The 18886-nt window shown below is 38.7% G+C and overlaps 2 protein-coding genes and 1 long non-coding RNA gene across 3 annotated transcripts; 1 reads left to right on the top strand and 2 right to left on the bottom strand.

Annotated features, from left to right (window-relative positions):
• Positions 1-1562: 1562 nt before the first annotated feature.
• Positions 1563-3309, bottom strand: LOC117081249 (hemoglobin subunit beta). The gene is made up of 3 exons (XM_033207068.1): positions 3048-3309; positions 2703-2925; positions 1563-1826 (listed from the first exon to the last, which is right to left on the bottom strand). The coding sequence occupies exons 1-3, from the start codon at positions 3137-3139 to the stop codon at positions 1698-1700; spliced, it is 444 nt and encodes a 147-aa protein (XP_033062959.1). The 5' UTR covers positions 3140-3309; the 3' UTR covers positions 1563-1697.
• Positions 3310-3324: 15 nt separating this feature from the next.
• On the top strand, positions 3325-4849 carry LOC117081257. The gene is made up of 3 exons (XR_004436143.1): positions 3325-3440; positions 3612-3700; positions 4738-4849. It is a non-coding gene; the product is annotated as an uncharacterized LOC117081257 (long non-coding RNA).
• A 5052-nt stretch (positions 4850-9901) lies between these two features.
• LOC117081254 (hemoglobin subunit delta-like) lies at positions 9902-11695 on the bottom strand. The gene is made up of 3 exons (XM_033207074.1): positions 11389-11695; positions 11052-11274; positions 9902-10156 (listed from the first exon to the last, which is right to left on the bottom strand). Exons 1-3 carry the CDS (start codon positions 11478-11480, stop codon positions 10052-10054), a joined length of 420 nt encoding a protein of 139 aa, XP_033062965.1. The 5' UTR covers positions 11481-11695; the 3' UTR covers positions 9902-10051.
• Between the last annotated feature and the right edge of the window lie 7191 nt (positions 11696-18886).

Raw genomic sequence — 18886 nt, 5'->3', positions numbered from 1 at the left:
GTTTCCATGAGTTTCGCTTTTTTAGATTTCACATATGAGCAAGATAGTGCAGTATTTGTCTTTTTGTCTTATTTTCCTTAGTGTTACATCCTCCAGGTTCATCAATTCTGCCATAAATGGCAGGATTTCTTTCTTTTTAATTTTTTTCTTTTCCCATTTTTAATTTTTTGTTTGCTATGGAATCATATGAGTTTTTATATGTTTTGAATATTAACCAAAATATATAATAAATATTTGATTTGCAAATATGCCATTTCATGGATCACCTTTCATTTGTTGATTGTTTTCTTTTTTGGGTGGAGATTTTTTTGGTTTGATGTAGCCTCACTTCTTTATTTTTCCTTTTGTTGCCTTTGCTTCTCATATCAAATTCAAAAAATGACTGCAACATGAACATTAGAATTTTCTTCTTATGACTTCTTTAAAAATTTCTATGGTTTTAGGTCTTAGTTGAAATCTTTAACCCATTTTGAAATTTTTTTTTTATGGTGTAAGACAAGGTCTGATTTCATTTCACTTTGAGGGTTTCACCCTCTCATATCATAAAATTCTATATACCCTTCTATCATCACGTATTACTGATTATACGCCTTGATTTCAGAATCTTGCCAACTAGATTCAGAATTCGACTAGGAGAGAGGACAAGGACCACCTGAGACTCATATTTTATTTCCAGAATCTAGCATCTACCTACCTAGGTATTGAATAAGAAAATGAAGTTAAGGTTGTTGATGGTAACACTATGCTAGTAACTGCAGAGCCAGAAGCACCATAAGGGGCACCATAAGGGAGCGACCAGACCTCTAATCACGTACCAATCTTAAACATCCTGAGGAAGAATGGGACTTCCATTTGGCGTGGGCCTATGACAGGGTAATAAGGCAACAGTGAACATCAAGCTACAAAAAGCCCCCTTTCACATTCTTCTCAGTCCTACATTTTCACTCTAAGCCCAGTCCTCCCAAAGCAGACTGTGAAAGAGTGAAAGTTCCAGGAGACTAGCATTGCAGATTCCAGAGCACTGTTAGTGGGGGAGGCAGGGAAGAAAGGCTCACAGTACCGTCAAACGATGGCCCCGTTTTTCCTTCTTCAAGTAGACCTCTATGACACAACAGAGACAACTAAGGCTAAGTGGCCAGGTAAGGAGAAACCATCTGGCCATAAAACATGGAAGGAACACTTTAGGGGAAAAGTAATATCTCTAAACAAGAGAACTAAGTGGAATCAAGGCTGAGCGGTGCAGGATAAGTAAATGAATAGTGAAAAGACATTCATGAAGACAGCTAAAACAATAAGCAATGTAAAATATAACATAGCAAAACTTTAACCTCCAAGTCAAACCTCCACTTGAATCCTTCTCTGAGGGGTGAATAAGGCATAGGCATCAGGGGCTGTTGCCAACATGCATTAGTTGTTTGCAGCCTCACCTTCTTTCATGGAGTTCATGATATAGTGTATTTTCCCAAGATTTGAACTAGCTCTTCATTTCTTTATGTTTTAAATGCACTGACCTCCCACATGCACTTTTAGGTAAAATATGCAGAAATAATTTAAATACACCATTGCAATGAAAATAAATGTTTTTTTATTAGGCAGAATCCAGATCCTCAAGGCCCTTCATAATATCCCCCAGTTTAGCAGTTGGACTTTGGGAACAAAGGAACCTTTGGTAGAAATTGGACAGGAAGAAAGTGAGCTTAGTGGTACTTGTGGGCCAGGGCATTAGCCACACCAGCCACCACTTTCTGATAGGCAGCCTGCACTTGCGGGGTGAATTCTTTGCCAAAGTGATGGGCCAGCACACACACCAGCACGTTGCCCAGGAGCTGTGGGAGGGAGACAAGAGATATGAACATGATTAGCAAAAGGGCCTAGCTTGGACTCAGAATAATCCAGCCTTATCTCAATCATAAAATAAAAGCAGAATGATCACTGGATTATAGCTGCTATTAGCAATATGAAACCTCTTACATCAGTTACAATTTATATGCAGAAATATTCTACTTATGTGCAGAAATATTTATATGCAGAAATATTGCTATTGCCTTAACCCAGAAATTATCACTGTTATTCTTTAGAATGGTGCAAAGACGCATGATACATTGTATGGTTACTGCCTTGAAAGAAAGAGTTTAGGGGAATTATTAGAAATAAAATAAACAAAAAAGTATATTAAAACAAGAAAGCATTTTAAAAAATTACAAAAGCAAAATTACCCTGATTTGGTCAATATGCAATGTGTACACATATTAAAATATTATGCTTTAACCAATAAATATGTATAATGATTATGTATTAATTAAAAAGAAAGAAAATAAAGTAGGTAGATTACGAATATGCAAATAACAACACATATATTCCAAATAGTAGTGTACTAGGCAGACCGTGTAAGCTGTTTTTTTTAAGTTACTTAATGTATCTCAAAGATATTTCCTTTTGTTATACACAGCATTAAGACATTAAGTATAATAATAAAAGTTGCGGAGAAGAAAAAAAAGAAAGCAAGAATTAAACACAAAAGAAAACAATTGTTATGAACAGCAAATAAAAGAAACTAAATGATCCTGAGAGTTCCACACTGATGCAATCATTTGTCTCTTTCCCATTCTAAACTGTACCCTGATACTTATCCTCTTCCTATGATATGCAGTTAATCATAGAAAAGAAGGGGAAAGAAAACATCAAGGGTCCCATAGACTCACCCTGAAGTTCTCAGGATCCACATGCAGCTTGTCACAGTGCAGCTCACTCAGCTGGGCAAAGGTGCCCTTGAGGTTGTCCAGGTGAGCCAGGCCATCACTAAAGGCGCCGAGCACTTTCTTACCATGAGCCTTCACCTTAGGGTTGCCCATAACAGCATCAGGAGAGGACAGATCCCCAAAGGACTCAAAGAACCTCTGGGTCCAAGGGTAGACCACCAGCAGCCTAAGGGTGGGAAAATAGCCCAATAGAGTCAGTGCCTATCAGAAACCCAAGAGTCTTCTCTGTCTCCACATGCCCAGCTTCTATTTGCCTCCTTAAGCCTGTCTTGTAACCTTGATACCAACCTGCCCAGGGCCTCACCACCAACTTCATCCACGTTCACCTTGCCCCACAGGGCGGTAACGGCAGCCTTCTCCTCAGGAGTCAGATGCACCATGGTGTCTATTTGAGGTTGCTAGTGAACACAGTTGTGTCAGAAGCAAGTGTAAGCAATAGATGGCTCTGCCCTGACTTTTATGCCCAGCCCTGGCTCCTGCCCTCCCTGCTCCTGGGAGTAGATTGGCCAACTGTAGGGTGTGGCTCCACAGGGTGAGGTCTAAGTGATGACAGCCATACCTGTCCTTAGCTCTTCTGGCACTGGCTTAGGAGTTGGACTTCAAGCCCTCAGCCCTCCCTCTAAGACATATCTCTTGGCCCCATACCATCAGTACAAATTGCTACTAAAAACATCCTCCTTTGTAAGTGTATTTACCTAATATTTGGAATCACAGCTTGGTAAGCATATTGAAGATCGCTTTCCCAATTTTCTTATTACACAAATAAGAAATTGATACACTAAAAGTGGAACAGTTTTGCCTACCATAATTCAGCTTAGGGATATATAGATTGATCTCTTCCTGTGTCTCCAGAATATGCAAAATACTTACCGGACAGAAGGGATGAAAACTCTACCTCAGTTCTAAGCATATCTTCTCCTGATTTGGATTAAAACCTTCTAGTAAGAAAAGAAAATATATATATGCGCATTCATTCATTTGTTGTTGTTTTGTTTTTCTTAATTTGCTCGTGTATGCTAATAAATTATGTCTAAAAATAGAATAAGTACAAATCAATGTGTTCTGTGCAATAATTACTTATTAGGTTTTGGGAAATGAGAGATAAAAAATTAGAGACCCCTTAATGCAGTAAAAAATACAAATAAAGAAAAAGTCACTTATAACCCAAAGTGTGACTAACAATGGGGTAATCAGTGGTGTCAAATAGGAGGTTAACTGGGGACATCTAACTGTTTCTGCTTGGACTAATCTGCAAATGTGTCTCGGGGAACAAAGAAGCTTCTGTGACTTAAAAAGTAGTGGTAGGAAGGGAAAAGGTCTTCCAGACTTGGCTCAGATTATTTTTTCCTCTAGTCCACCAAGAACACTGAGTTTTAAAATCATTTCCTTGATTCAAGTTCCTATTTCTCTTTATGTTCTGTTTGTTTAAACCTCCTTTACTAAAATTTACTCTTCTATCTCTATAGCTTTCCAACATGATCTCCTTTCTCCCATCCCCCTGCACCTTTTCCCGCTTGTACTAAATTAACTCCTCAGGTGAGGAAAAACTTTTGAAGTGCAGAGTTCTGCTTCCTGCTGTTAAAAGATGTAAAGAAAACAGCAAAGGTAGCAAGCATTTCTGAGGTCAGTGTGGAGTCTCCTTGTTCCCTGAGAGCTCTGTCAGTCATTCTGAATCCTGCCCCTACCTGGAAGCCCATGTCCTTTTAGTAAGGAAAGTGTTATACTTTTACTTTCCATGTTTCTCCTACTTCTTCCTTTCAGCTTTAACACTCTGAAACTATAATTACACACAATAAAATTAAATAAATAAAATAAAATAAAATTTAGGTTAACTAAAAGAAACTCGATCCTCTATTTCTAGTTATTGGAAGGAAATTTACAAATTTCTTATTTCCATTGCTTGATTCTCTTAAATACTTTCTCCATTATTGGTAAATAGAGATCTCTCACTTTTTCTACCTGTCTCAACCCTCATCAGGTACTTGTGAAGAAATCTCTCTCTGATTATTCTCACACATGCAGAAAGAGTTTGGTTCTTCTATGGCTATCTGGAGCCTAAGTTAAAAAATTATGCCTATATATGATTATAGAGGTAAGAGAGACAAAGTTCAAGTATTTTCTTTTTATATTCATTCCCCTGTAAAAAACTAAAGCAATGAGGATCTAGCAACGTGTATTCCTGAGAAAAGATTTCACATGTTGAATCCTGGGAAAAGAGGTCTTTAAAATATTTTAAACATTAAAACATATAGATTTGACTTGACTCTTAGATTTTGGATTTTATCTTATTAAATTTAAACCTGCATTAGCATTAGCATTGTATTAGATTCAGACTGTTTTCAAGACCCTATTTCACATCCCTGACATAAGAGGCATGTATATGTGAAATAAAGTGTTCTGTGGAAGTTGGAATATGTCTTTTGCAAATATCCCAGGTCAAAGAAAATCCACAGACCTTATGAAATTATAATATAGATTATATTATATTATTCTGAAAGACTAAACTTGTCAAAGCAACAGCTTTGAAATCCTGATTGGCAGAAATTATCACCTTCTTAAAGACTTACCCTACAACTTCTTATGCTCAGAAATAGTTTTCCCAAGTTTTTCCATTTTGTTTTCTTGCTTAAATGATGAACTATGGATCCTTCTCTTGTGTTGGAAACTGCTGCAGATACCATCATCCTGGCTTCAAGGCAAGAGTTGCTTTTCCAATGGTAGTTACTTAGTGTGACTAGAGTGTGATGCAGACTTTTCTTTCTATTACCCATAATCCTGCAGGGACAAGGCAGCAAGCTATACTAAGACCATCAAAAGCCCAGGCATACCAGACAAAAATAAGTTTCAAGAAGTGATAAATAGTGCAAATTTGGTTATGGTCAGAGCCTCAGTTTCAAATCTAAATCAGCATTCAAAGTTCCTGAAAAACTACTCAAGCTCACTGACATCTTCACAATTGTGAGCTTGCTTCTGCTCTGTGAGTGGATACCACAGCAGGTACAGGTCTATTCTACTTTTATTCGAGCCCCACTGACCACTACGCGCGCACACACACACACACAAGTCCTCAAAAAAGAGACAGCGAGAGAGACAGTGGTCCATTTCGTTTACTCCAGTCTATTAATCTTTCTTAAGTCCTAATATTTTATACCAGAACGGGCCTAGTCTGAATATCCTTAGAGGATGAATATTAACTTCCTCCATGAAAATCATGACACTCATCTATGGGAGTGTGGTTTTATCATTTGTTTCAAAAGCAGCACTCAACTAGAGTATTTTTATACGTGCTCTACTGTTTAACCTAAAATTCACCAGGTGAAACATTTTAGCAATCTACTGTATATGTTCCTAGGTCAAGCACAGTCTAGCTACTTGCTGCAGACTTCTCTCCCAGATACACAATCTCTCAGTAAACACAATTCAGCCATCTTCTCATAATTAATTAATTAAAATGAAATAAAAATGCCCCAAGAAAACCAGAACCCATAGAAACAAACTGCATACACACAAAATAGTTTGGAAATAGGATAGTTTAGTCCACTTTAAAAAGTTGTATTTCTTACCAAAAAGCAATGAAGTAGACATAGACACAACTTTGCTAAAGTATATACATAATTATTACAGAGAAATTTATATTTCAGTCTACACCTTGTTCATCAATATTTCCTCCACTGGGTTCAGATTTTCATTCAGAATTAGCTTTTTTTAAAACCTCATTAAGTGAGCCATGGTGTGTCCATTTATGGAGAGCAGAGGTACAGACTCCAGATACATTTGAGACTGCATCTCTTTAGAGGTAGAATCTTGGCTTCAGTCTGGACACCCTTTACAAACTTGTAGGCATTAATTTAGAAGACTGCTCTGAAGCTCAAGAGATGGATGATTTAGGAGATTATTATGCTAAATTATGCTGACATTAAATTATTTTATTTAAAAATGTTTGTGAACTCAGATTCACATTACTGTGTCCTCTCCTCCGTTCTTCCCTCCCTCTCTTTCTCTGACGCACACACAGACACACACACACACAGACACACACACAGACACACACACAGACACACACACACACACACACACACACACACACACACACCACACAGACACACACACACACACACAGACACACACACACACACACACGACACACACACACACCACACACAGACACACACACACACAGACACACACACACACACACAGACACACACACACACACACACAGACACACACACACACACACACAGACACACACACACACACAGACACACACACACACACACACCACACACACACACACACACACACAGACCACACACAGACACACACACACACACACACACACACACACAGACACACACACAGACACACACACAGACACACACACACACACACACAGACACACACACACACAGACACACACACAGACACACACACCACACAACACACACACACACACACAGACACACACACACACAGACACACACACACCACACACACACACACACAGACACACACAGACACACACACACACACACACAGACACACACACACACAGACACACACACACACAGACACACACAGACACACACACACACCACAGACACACACCACACCACACACACACACACAGACACACACAGACACACACACACACACAGACACACACAACACACACACACACCACACACAGACACACACACACATGCACACACAGACACACACACACGCACACACACAGACACACACACACACACACACACACACAGACACACACACACACACAGACACACACACACACACACACACACACACACACACACAGACACCACACACACACAACACCACACACACAGACACACACACACACAGACACACACACACACGCACACACACACACACACACACACACACACACACACACACACACAGACACAACACACACACAGACACACACACACACAGACACACACACAGACACACACACACACAGACACACACACAGACACACACACAGACACACACACACACATGCACCCTTTCATTCAGACATACTAAGCATGGTTTATAAAGCAATGCCATGGTGAGGAAAGCAAAACAACCTTTTGATATATTATCAAATAAAATTAAAGTCAAATCTTGAGGAATTAATTCCACTCCTATACTTTGTTTTCACTTTTATTTTAAATTTGGGGGTACATGTACAACTTATATAGGTAAATTGCATGTCACTGGGTTTTGATGTACAGATTATTTCATCACTCAGCTAATAAACTTAGTACCCAATAGGTACTTTATTCATGCTCTCCCTCTTCCCACCCTCAACCCTCAAGTAGACCTGCATGTCTGTTGATCTCTTCTTTGTGTCCATGTGTATCATCATGTAGCTCCCACACTCCTAGACTCTTACAGAAGCTCTACTCTAACAAATAATTTTAATATAACAACAAGGTGCCAAGTCGTTTTTCATCTCTTGACCTCCTCATTCTCAATATGAAGATAGCAATGACTGGCCTATAGTAATTGTGTGTGCTCAGCAATGTCCCATCCAGGTGATGTTCTCATGAATTCTCCGGTATTGGGATTTTTAAGGCCAGCGTTTTGCCTAGATTTAGTAATGGTGTAGGAATAGAAGAAGGTTTAGTAAGCTATATTTGCTCTTGTTTTGACTTTTGGAGAAAGGAAGGTAGTTTGTTTTTCCCTATCAAGATCATAAGGTCTACAGTCTCTCTTACTGTCTTTCGAGTAACACACAAGTATCTCCTTTTAATATCTTACTCTTATGAGAACTTCCCTATGCTCAGGAATGTGAAAGTGATCTTCCCCAAAATGCCCTGAGTAGCTCTGCTTCTGATATGTAAACCAGTGGTTCCTAAATATCCTCTTCAGATATAAAGAGTCCTCAGTGCCTACTATGTATAATGACTTAAGGAAAACACATGGATATAAAAGAGCTTCTGCTGCCAGTCAATTCAAAATATTGTGATCAAAACAGTTAACTATAATGCATTGTCAATATATTCTGGCAGTACAGACAGAGTTACTATGAAAGCATTTTTAAACACAAGGAAACAACAGATTCTGTTTAGGTATTCAAGTAAGTTTAAAATTAATCAACAGGCATATAATACAGATTTATAAAAATGTATACGAGTGAGGAAGTTCTAAAAGTCCTTCTAATTTTACCTATGGCAAAAATGGTGCCCAAAGAAAAAAAAGTACTACCTATGATAAAAAAGGAAATGACTGTTTGGTTGTTTACTGCATGCTTCTTCTTTGTTTGTTGTTGCATTAATGACAAAGAAACACTGTGCAATGGTATGATTCATATTGTCCTCTAGTTCCAGAAGTTCTAAAGCAAGGAATAATCATTTCTTCATTTACTCATTTACTCATTCATTCATTCATTCATTATTTTCTTGAATAAATATTTTCTTGCTGCCTATAGATGAATTTAATACAAGGCACAGTAGCATATAAGAAGGTGGAGAATAGGCAGAACTGTTTATAAAGCATGGAGTGTGTGTGTGCATGAAATAAATAAGAAAAATATAAAAAATGGTGTGGGGGAGGGTTTGGAAAGATTTTTTGGGTAGTATCGAAAAGTTTATTAAGGCTGAGGTCACAAGTAATACATGAGCAATGAATCTTAACCAAAGTACGGGAAGATCAGAGGAAATTCTTCACAGAGGTGTTCTGGGGCAAGTAAGAGGAGGAGGCTATTTCTTGGAGTAGGAACACTTCATGGGTATAGTGTTATGGGCTAACACATGCAGGCAAAGGAAGTAGGAAGAAAGAGGCCATAACACTGTCTTGAGCAATCATTATGCCTTTAACTGAGCACATTATTTTCTCAGTAATTGTTGGAGTTTAATCATGTGATTAGCCTTGAGGCTATGTCTTAGGGTTGAGGTCTTCCCTAGAGCCTCTGCAGTGCCAGTATCATCTCTATATGAAGAGTTCTTGATAATTTCTTTTCTTTGGAGGTAGAAATGTCATCCATTAATGCTTTGTACGGTTCCCTTGTTTTTCCCATTTCCCATGTCCTCTTTGTAAAATACACAAGTGCTCCCTATCTGTAGACCCTCAGGAACCTTCTTACATACCTGGGCAAGAAAATGAAATAAGTGCAATTAATCAGGAAGTTGAGCTGAACGTTCTTTATTAGGTGAAGCCATACCCTTGAAGTAGACGTTGTGTTCCCAAGTTCAGAAAATAGAATCTAGGGAAATAGGGTCTTCTTATGATTATCAGGAAATAGTCCAGGACCTCAATGGTACTTGTGAGCCAGGGCATTAGCCACACCAGCCACCACCTTCTGATTGGCAGCCTGCACCTGTGGGGGTGAATTCCTTGCCAAAGTTGTGGGCCAGCACACACACCAACACGTTGTCCAGGAGCTGCGGAGAAAAGGTAGGCAGATACACGCATATGGTTAACAGAGAAATGAAGACTGGCTTCTGAGAAACTGGGCCAACACCCATTTTTTTTCTGCCCAAATCTTAGACACAACTGATCCCCAGATTATTCCCATCAGCATAAATAAGTACATATATGAATACATACATATAACATATATCTATATTATACACACCCTCTATGTACTTAACAATCATATAGTCTATATATGTACATATAGGGTATATATGCTGTATAATGCTATATACAAATGAATTCCAAATTAGTTTTAATTTTGTATGTGTATATAGCATATACAAATTAATTACTATAAACAGATTAATAGATACAAATTAATTGATTAATCACTGTGATGATGGGCTGTCTCCTAATAATGACTCTGCCCCACCTCCAGTGTAATTTTCCAATCTTTCGTAATCAAATATTCACTTTCCTTTCCATCCCATTTACTACCGAATTTATAAAATTCCAATTATTCCTTATTGTAAAATGATTTATAGCCTCTAAAACAGCATTCTATGCCTCTCCTCTTTGAGTTGGAGCCTCTCCCATACCCATGTGGAGAGACAAAAGGATTATTCTAAGGCAGAATTAGCAGACGAGAGTTGGCGTGCATAATTTGATTTGTGGTTAGAGAAGGAAAAATGAAGGGGGGATTAAGAAAGACAGGATATTAAATAATTTAATTCTTAAAATAGCAAGATTATGAGGAAGGAAAAAATGCAGAATATTGAAATAAAAACGAAATTTTAGAAGCATTAAATGATAAAATATAGTAAAATAGACAAAAACATGGGGGAAGAGCAGCTAGGTAAAAGAACCAAAATGTAAGATTAGAAAGTAAAAAGAGAAAAGTGGAGCATCTCCTGGACTCACCCTGAAGTTCTCAGGATCCACGTGCAGCTTGTCACAGTGCAACTCACTCAGCTGGGAAAAAGTGCCCTTGAGGTTGTCCAGGTGAGCCAGGCCATCACTAAAGGCGCCGAGCACCTTCTTGCCGTGAGCCTTCACCTTAGGGTTGCCCATAACAGCAGTAGGAGAGGACAGATCCCCAAAAGACTCAAAGAATCTCTGGGTCCAAGGGTAGACCACCACTAACCTGAGGGTAGGAAAACAGCCCAAGGGACAGAGAGAGTCAGTGCCTATCAGAAACCCAGGAGTCTTCCCTGTCTACACATGCTCAGCTTCCATGTCTCGTAACCTTGATACCAACCTGCCCAGGGCCTCACCACCAACTGCATCCACATTTACTTTGCCCCACAGGGCACTGACAGCAGTCTTCTCCTCAGCAGTCAGATGCACCATAGTGTCTGTTTGAGGTTGCTAGTGAACACGGTTATGTCAGAAGGAAGTGTAAGCAACAGTTGGCTCTGCCCTCCCTTTTATGCTGGTCCTATCCTCCCTACTCCGGTGAGCAGGTTGGTTTAAGATAAGCAGGGTTTCATTGATTTGTGAGAATGAAAAATGAACCTTCATTCCACTGTTCCCTTAACTTGCCCTGAGATTGGCTGTTCTGTCATGTGTGTCTTGACTCAGAAACCCTGTTCTCCTCTACATATCTCTCCAGCACATCTCTTTAGCAGCTGTTTCTAAAAATATCCTCCTAGCTTTATTTATGCAGAAGTGTTTTAGTCTAATATAGTGGAATGTATCTTAGAGTTTAATTTATTTGTGTCTGTCACTTTATACTAAGAAAACGTGTCTAGAGGCAGATGTTTTAACAAGTTGACTCAATATAACGTTCTCCTTTGTCTCTAGGGATTTTTGTCTCCAAGGGAACTTAAAGAGAGTGGAATGGACAAATCTATTGCTGCCATTTAAACTTGCTTGCTTCCTCCTTCTTTTGGTAAATTCTTCCTATAATAAAACTCTTATTTTTTATTATATTGAAATAAGTGCCCATTAAAGGAATATTTAAAAAATGAATGGTGGTTATTTACCAGTTATTGAAATAGGTTCAGGAAACATGAATTTTAAGGGTAACATTTTAATGACAGATCAAATCAAATATTATATACAAATATTATGATTGTTTAAAATTATGGTATGACTATAGAAAGAATGCAGAGAAAGTGCCAAGTAGATTTACCATATTCAGCCAGATTAAATTTAATGAAGTTCCCGGGAAAGTGCTAGTACAGAACATTTTACAACTGTGTTCTTAAAAAAATGTGGAATTAGACCCAGGAATGAAGAGCCCAGTAGTTTTTCACTCTTTTCTGGATTCAAATAATGCCACAGTGGCAGACAAATACACACCTATGAGCATATCCAAAAGGAAGGATTGAGGGAAAGAGAGGAGGAGGTCAATCCTTTCCTAGTGAAAGGAAGGAAGGAAGAGGGGAAGAGAGAGGATGGAATGGATAGAGGAGAAGAGGGAAAAACAAATAATGGAGAGGAGAGGAGGAAAAAGGAGGGGAGAGGAGAGGAGAAGGGATAGAGAAGAGAAAGAGAAAGGGAAGGGAAGAGAGGAAAGACGAGAAGAGGAGAGAAAAGAAGAGAGAGAGGAAGGGAAGGGAAAAAAGAGGAAAAAAGAGACAAGAGAAGAGATAAGACTGACGGTTCAAATTTTGGTAATAATATGGATCAATAGAAACTCTCAAACTCTGTTGGTGAGAGTGTACAATAGTATAACCCCTTTGGAAAACATTTAATAGTATCCACCAAAGCTGGATACATGATAAATCTATTACGTAGCAATTGCATTTTTAGATATTCAGAAACGCATGTATGTATCCAAAGATGTGTGTAGAAATGCTTATGACAGCAATATTCATGAAAACCTCAAACTGGTAGCCACTTAAATGTTTATCAAAAGTAGAACTAATAAATTATGGTATAAAGAATAGAATATTAGACAGAAATGGAAAGAATCAACTACTGCTTAACATGTAGCAACACAAATGCATTTTGCAGCAGTTGCTAGATTAAAAGTAACCAGAGGTGAGTTTTAACTATATGATTTTATTTGTATATAGAAAGATGGACGATGTAACTGAGATTCTGATCACAAGGGGAAATGTTATAAAATAGGGTAGAGAGGAGCCATGAATAACCTTTAAACTTTGTTACAAATTATTTTTCTGTAACCTGGAAGCCAAGAGAAGATATCGAATAATTCAAGGAAGATGGTGGCATGGTTTGATTTGTGTGTTTAAAAGATTATTCTCACTTAGTGAAGAAATGTATTTTAGAAGTAGAGAAAATGGGAGACAAATAGCTGGGCTTCTGTTGCAGGAGGGAAGAAAGTGACAATGCCATTTCTATCATCAACTTTAGATCATGATGGTGATGTCAGTCACTGAGGTCGTGAACACAAGAATAGGACCACATTTGTGAGTTTAGTGGTATGATAAGATCAGAAACTCAGTCTCAGATACACTGTATTTTATGCACTCTTGTAAAATGCAAAAGGATGTACTTAGATATATGTATCTGGAGCTCAGAAAGAATACAACCAGGTCAAGAATACAGAATGGAAAAGAACATACAAGAACAGATCACGGTGTGCTATGTAAATCACTACCACTACCTGTAAAAAATTACAGATGATGTACTTCATGAACATCTCCTTAAAATCTTAGAATGTGTTTGTGAGGTAGGAATTATGTTTCCAATTCATATATAAGAAAATTGATTCTAAAAAAAAATGTTAGGTAAATTCTTAAGGCCATGAGGACTGTTATTTGATCTTTGTCTGTTAATTCCAAAGACTTGACTTTTCCCTTTAATTCTGTTATACCTGAAATGATTTACACATTGGGAGATCTGGTTACATGTTTATTATATAAGGATTGCATTGAGAGTGTTTGTATAACAGGATAAGGTCTTTTTTCTTTTCTCGTCTGAGATGGAGTTTTATCCCTAGTGTCCAAGCTGGAGTGTAATGGCGCGATCTAGGCTCACTGCAGCCTCCACCTCCTGGGTTCAAGCAATTCTTCTGCATCAGTCACTCGAGTAGCTGGGATTGCAGGCATGCACCACATGCCCAGCTAATATTGTATTTTTAGTAGAGATGGGGTTTCACCATGTTGGTCAGGCTGGTCTCGAACTCCTGACCTTAAGTGATCTGCCTGCCTTGGCCTCCCAAAGTGCTGGGTTTACAGGCCTAAGCCACCACATCCAGCCAGGATAGGGTCTTAACGTGGAAAGAATAGCATCTACTCTTGTCCAGGAAACAATGAGGACCTGACTGTGGGCAGTAAGAGCAGTGATTAATAGACAGGGACAAATTCAAGCAGAATTGAACTGTTGATTACAGGTAAGGAAATGATTTTGAGTCTCTGAGTTTGGTGAGTGGGCAAGTAGCTATCCAATGACTAAAATGGAAAACACTGGAAGAGAAACAGTTTTAGTATAAAAAGTGAAACGACCATGCTGAGTCTGAGGTGCCTATAGGACATCTATACAAATAAGCCCAGTACATAGTTTGATATATGGGTTTGGCACTGAGGTCAGAGGACAGAGCTAAAAATCAGACTTGGGAACTGGGATTATACAAGCTATATTTAAGAGTTTAGATATAACTGTGAATCCGAGAGTGTGACGAATACAAAATTAAATGAAGGACCTTTAATGAACACCAACACTTAATGTGAAATCTCAAGGAAGTACGAAGTAAGACATAGTCCCCAAAATCCCCAATGATTTTAGAACTCAGTATGGATTTTAATTAGCATAATGTTAACGTTGGTTAGAATGAAATTCAACTTGCTGTTGGTTTCAGAGTAAGTAGGAGATAAGGGTCTAGATTTTGACACACAGTGAAAAGCTGAAACGAAAAGGAAAAGATAGGGTAAAAGATGGGAAATGTATGTAAGGGGGATGAGCCACATGGTATGGGAGAAACACTAAGGACTCTAGGGTCAGAGAAATATGGGTTACATCCTTCTACAAAATTCACATTCTTGGCTGGGCATGGTGGCTCACACCTGTAATCCCAGCACTTTCGGAGGCCAAGGTGGGTGGATCACCTGATGTCAGGAGTTTGAGACCAGCCTGACCAACATGGAACCCCCTCTCTACTAAAAATACAAAATTAGCTGGGCATGGTGGCAGATGCCTGTAATCCCAGCTACTTGGGAGGCTGAGGCAGGAGAATCACTTGAACCTGGTAGGTAGATGTTACAGTGAGCCTAGATCGTGCCATTGCACTCCAGCCTGGACAACCAGAGCAAAACTCCGTCTCAAATAATAATAATAATAATAATAATAATAATAATACATTCTTGCTAACCTGAAAAAATAAATTATTTGTGCTTTGTACCTAATTTATAATGTTCAGATAATGAATATTGATATGATATATTCATATGCACAGAACAATGCATAGGAGACACATTATAAGTGTAAGTGGCATTCTTTTTTTTTTTTTTTTTTTTTGAGGCGGAGTCTCCCTCTGTCGCCCGGACTGGAGTGCAGTGGCCGGATCTCAGCTCACTGCAAGCTCCGTCTCCCGGGTTTACGCCATTCTCCTGCCTCAGCCTCCCGAGTAGCTGGGACTACAGGCGCCCGCCACCTCGCCCAGCTAGTTTTTGTATTTTTAGTAGAGACGGGGTTTCACCGTGTTCGCCAGGATGGTCTCGATCTCCTGACCTCGTGATCCGCCCGTCTCGGCCTCCCAAAGTGCTGGGATTACAGGCTTGAGCCACCGCGCCCGGCCGTAAGTGGCATTCTTAAATGCCAGTGCTCTCCACAGTTCTAATCTCAGTTCACTGCTCTTTGAATTCTGTGTTTTCATATTATCTTATCAATACATTAATGATTGCAATAATCATTACACACTATAATTATTCATTTACTGGACACATCCTAGTTTCCTTCTGTCAATTACCACACTGCTTTCAAATTTATTCCTCATCCTTCCCTCAGTGTTCTCTGTATTTGAGGAAGTGACATTTCCCAGGTTTACTCACCCTTTTGGTCACATATACATTCTGTAATGGTAAACACTAGCTGAGGGAAAGCATAAGCAAGATTATTTCTGGCCTTCTCTCTCTCCTCTCGCTCTCTCTCTCTGAAGGGATCTCCTATAGCAGACAGTCTTTTTTATGGTTGATATTTTGATGCCCCCATTAGACAGTTCTGGCTCTCTCCAAGGAACCCCCAGTGATCTCACTGAATCCAGTAGACCCCTGGTTCTGGACGCTGGTGGTATAAACATTTTCTCCTTCTGTCCTTTTAGGCCTAATGGCGGAAAAAGTTTTCTGTTGTTACGAACATCTAGATTTCTGCACTGTCCTTTATTTGATATTTTAGGTCTTCTAATACAAGGATAATTAACTATTAAAAGCTGTACTTAATTCTAGGTTGAGTAACTGATAGTGGTTTGTGCTTTCCTTGATGGACCCTAACTGATATAACTAATAAACTGATTTCTGATACTATGTCTTATTAGTGTATGAAATTCTGATGTGAATAAATGCAAGACACATACTCATTGACTAATCAAACTACAGCAAGGGAGATTGAGGGAACAACTGTACAGAGGCAGAGGAAGGAACCTCATGACCTATAAATACTAAGATATCACATAGTCATTTTAGAATCAAAGGTTTCTCAGTTTAGGTCTCCAACAAACTTCTCTACGGATAATGTAATACTCATAATGTAGAAAAGAGAGATCTAATTTTTGGATAGTTTAATCATTTTTTAAATCTCCAAATACTGGCCGGGCGCGGTGGCTCAAGCCTGTAATCCCAGCACTTTGGGAGGCCGAGACGGGCGGATCACGAGGTCAGGAGATCGAGACCATCCTGGCGAACATGGTGAAACCTCGTCTCTACTAAAAAATACAAAAAACTAGCCCGGAGAGGTGGCGGGCGCCTGCAGTCCCAGCTACTCGGGAGGCTGAGGCGGGAGAATGGCGTAAACCCGGGAGGCGGAGCTTGCAGTGAGCTGAGATCGTGCCACTGCACTCCAGCCTGGGCGACAGAGCGAGACTCCGTCTCAAAAAAAAAAAAAAAAAATCCAAATACTAGGGAAATAAGAGTTTACAAGACAATGTCTCTACCATAAAAGAGGTTAATATTTAGTGGTAGGAATACACAATGAGCAGATTAAGTACATTAGTAGGAAAAATCCTGAATATTATAATAAGAAAGAGCCCATAATTATAGCAGAGTTTATAGACAGGACTTTTAGCCCAGTTAAAATTTAAAAAAAAAATAGCTTCTTAGTTGAAATGACATTTAGGTTATGACTTAAAGTATGAGTACAAGATAGACAGGACAAAATGAGGGAAAAACATCACCCAGAGTAAATGAACAGCATGCACAAAGCTAACAGAGTCAAATGCAGAAATCCAAATTCTCTAGAGTGACTGGGGTAATTTTGTCAATGCACTCAAGTATGCGTCTGTAACAGTGTGTATTCTTATGTGTGCATGGGATGTTTGTTCATGGAGCATAGGAAATTGTATAGACATATACACACATCTGTATGTGTGTATCAGAGAATGTTTACATTGCTGCAAGATTTTATATGACTGCATGCACAAGCATTCATGCTTCATGTCAGTTTGGTATATATTTCCTGTGTGTCAAGATGTGTACTTACGTATTTTCCAGTAAAGGTGAATGTGAAAACTGCTCAGCGAGAAATGAACAGTAAGTAACACAGGAAATTGAACTCTTGTCTCTTAATTTAAAATACAGAATGACATTCAGAAGGGCAGGGGATAGCACAAGTATGAAATTTTAAAGTGTGAATGGACACGGTAATTATTCAAAGAATGTGCTTAATTAATGTATGCTACAAGACAGTTGAGTGACTATTGCACATGAGCAACTGTTATTTATTCTGCTTTGTGGGTTATTAGTGGGGACTCAAAAATATGACAAAGGAATTTCAGAAGCTATTAAATGATAGCACCGCCTATCTATGTGCTCCTACTCAAGAGATATGGTGAGACGAGCTCTTTGGGGTGGACACATATAGGAAATACTTTGAGAAAGAGGTTTCGGGATTAGTGAAACTGGAGAAGAAATGATATTATATCTTCTAAAACCTAGTTTGAGTCAGTTTGAGGGTGCTGCATACTTCCTAAGGGTCTTGGGTGCAGGAATTTGAAGCGATTGCCACAGAATGGTTATGTTCATTGCCAGATTCAAACCGGGGGCTTGTAGGCATTTTCTCTTCTGTCAATACATTTCCTTCTTTTCATTCACAGGCAGAGATTTTAACTGTCATCTCTAACTCTCTGTTTCACAATGTTTTCCAGTTCTGTGCAATCACTGCCATGATGGTTTCTTACTCAATTTTTTTCTTAACTTCATTGTTTCCATCAACTTCAGTTCTTTATCCATCACCTCAATATAATTACAGCAAGCTCCTCTGACTATACCTGAGTTAGACTTTGTCTAATCAGTTCTATATATATATACATGTGAATCAATTTTCCTACATTTTCCTATTTATTATGTCACTCTTATATGCAAGAATTTTCAGTGATTTTTGCTCAAAGCAATAGCTATTTTTCTTGTTTCATCTGGTCTCTGCATCCAGTTTCCCTAATTTTATATCACCCTGCCTCTTTTAAATGTCCATATTCTCCTCTACCAACTTGACCTAACATGCTAATTCCTAAATCTCAGCCTTTTAATCTGCTGTTTACTCACATAAACAAGACTTTTGTCTTCAACAGAAATCAATTGTTTTCAATATTGATTGGTAATAATTTTTTTATTCATAAAAATTGTATATATTTATGA

Source organism: Trachypithecus francoisi, unplaced genomic scaffold (assembly GCF_009764315.1).
Source record: "Trachypithecus francoisi isolate TF-2019V2 unplaced genomic scaffold, Tfra_2.0 Lachesis_group8, whole genome shotgun sequence".
NCBI classification, from domain to species: Eukaryota; Metazoa; Chordata; class Mammalia; order Primates; family Cercopithecidae; genus Trachypithecus; species Trachypithecus francoisi.
The sequence above is the reverse complement of the archived record's forward strand: the minus strand, read 5'-3'. Positions and strand labels throughout refer to the sequence as shown.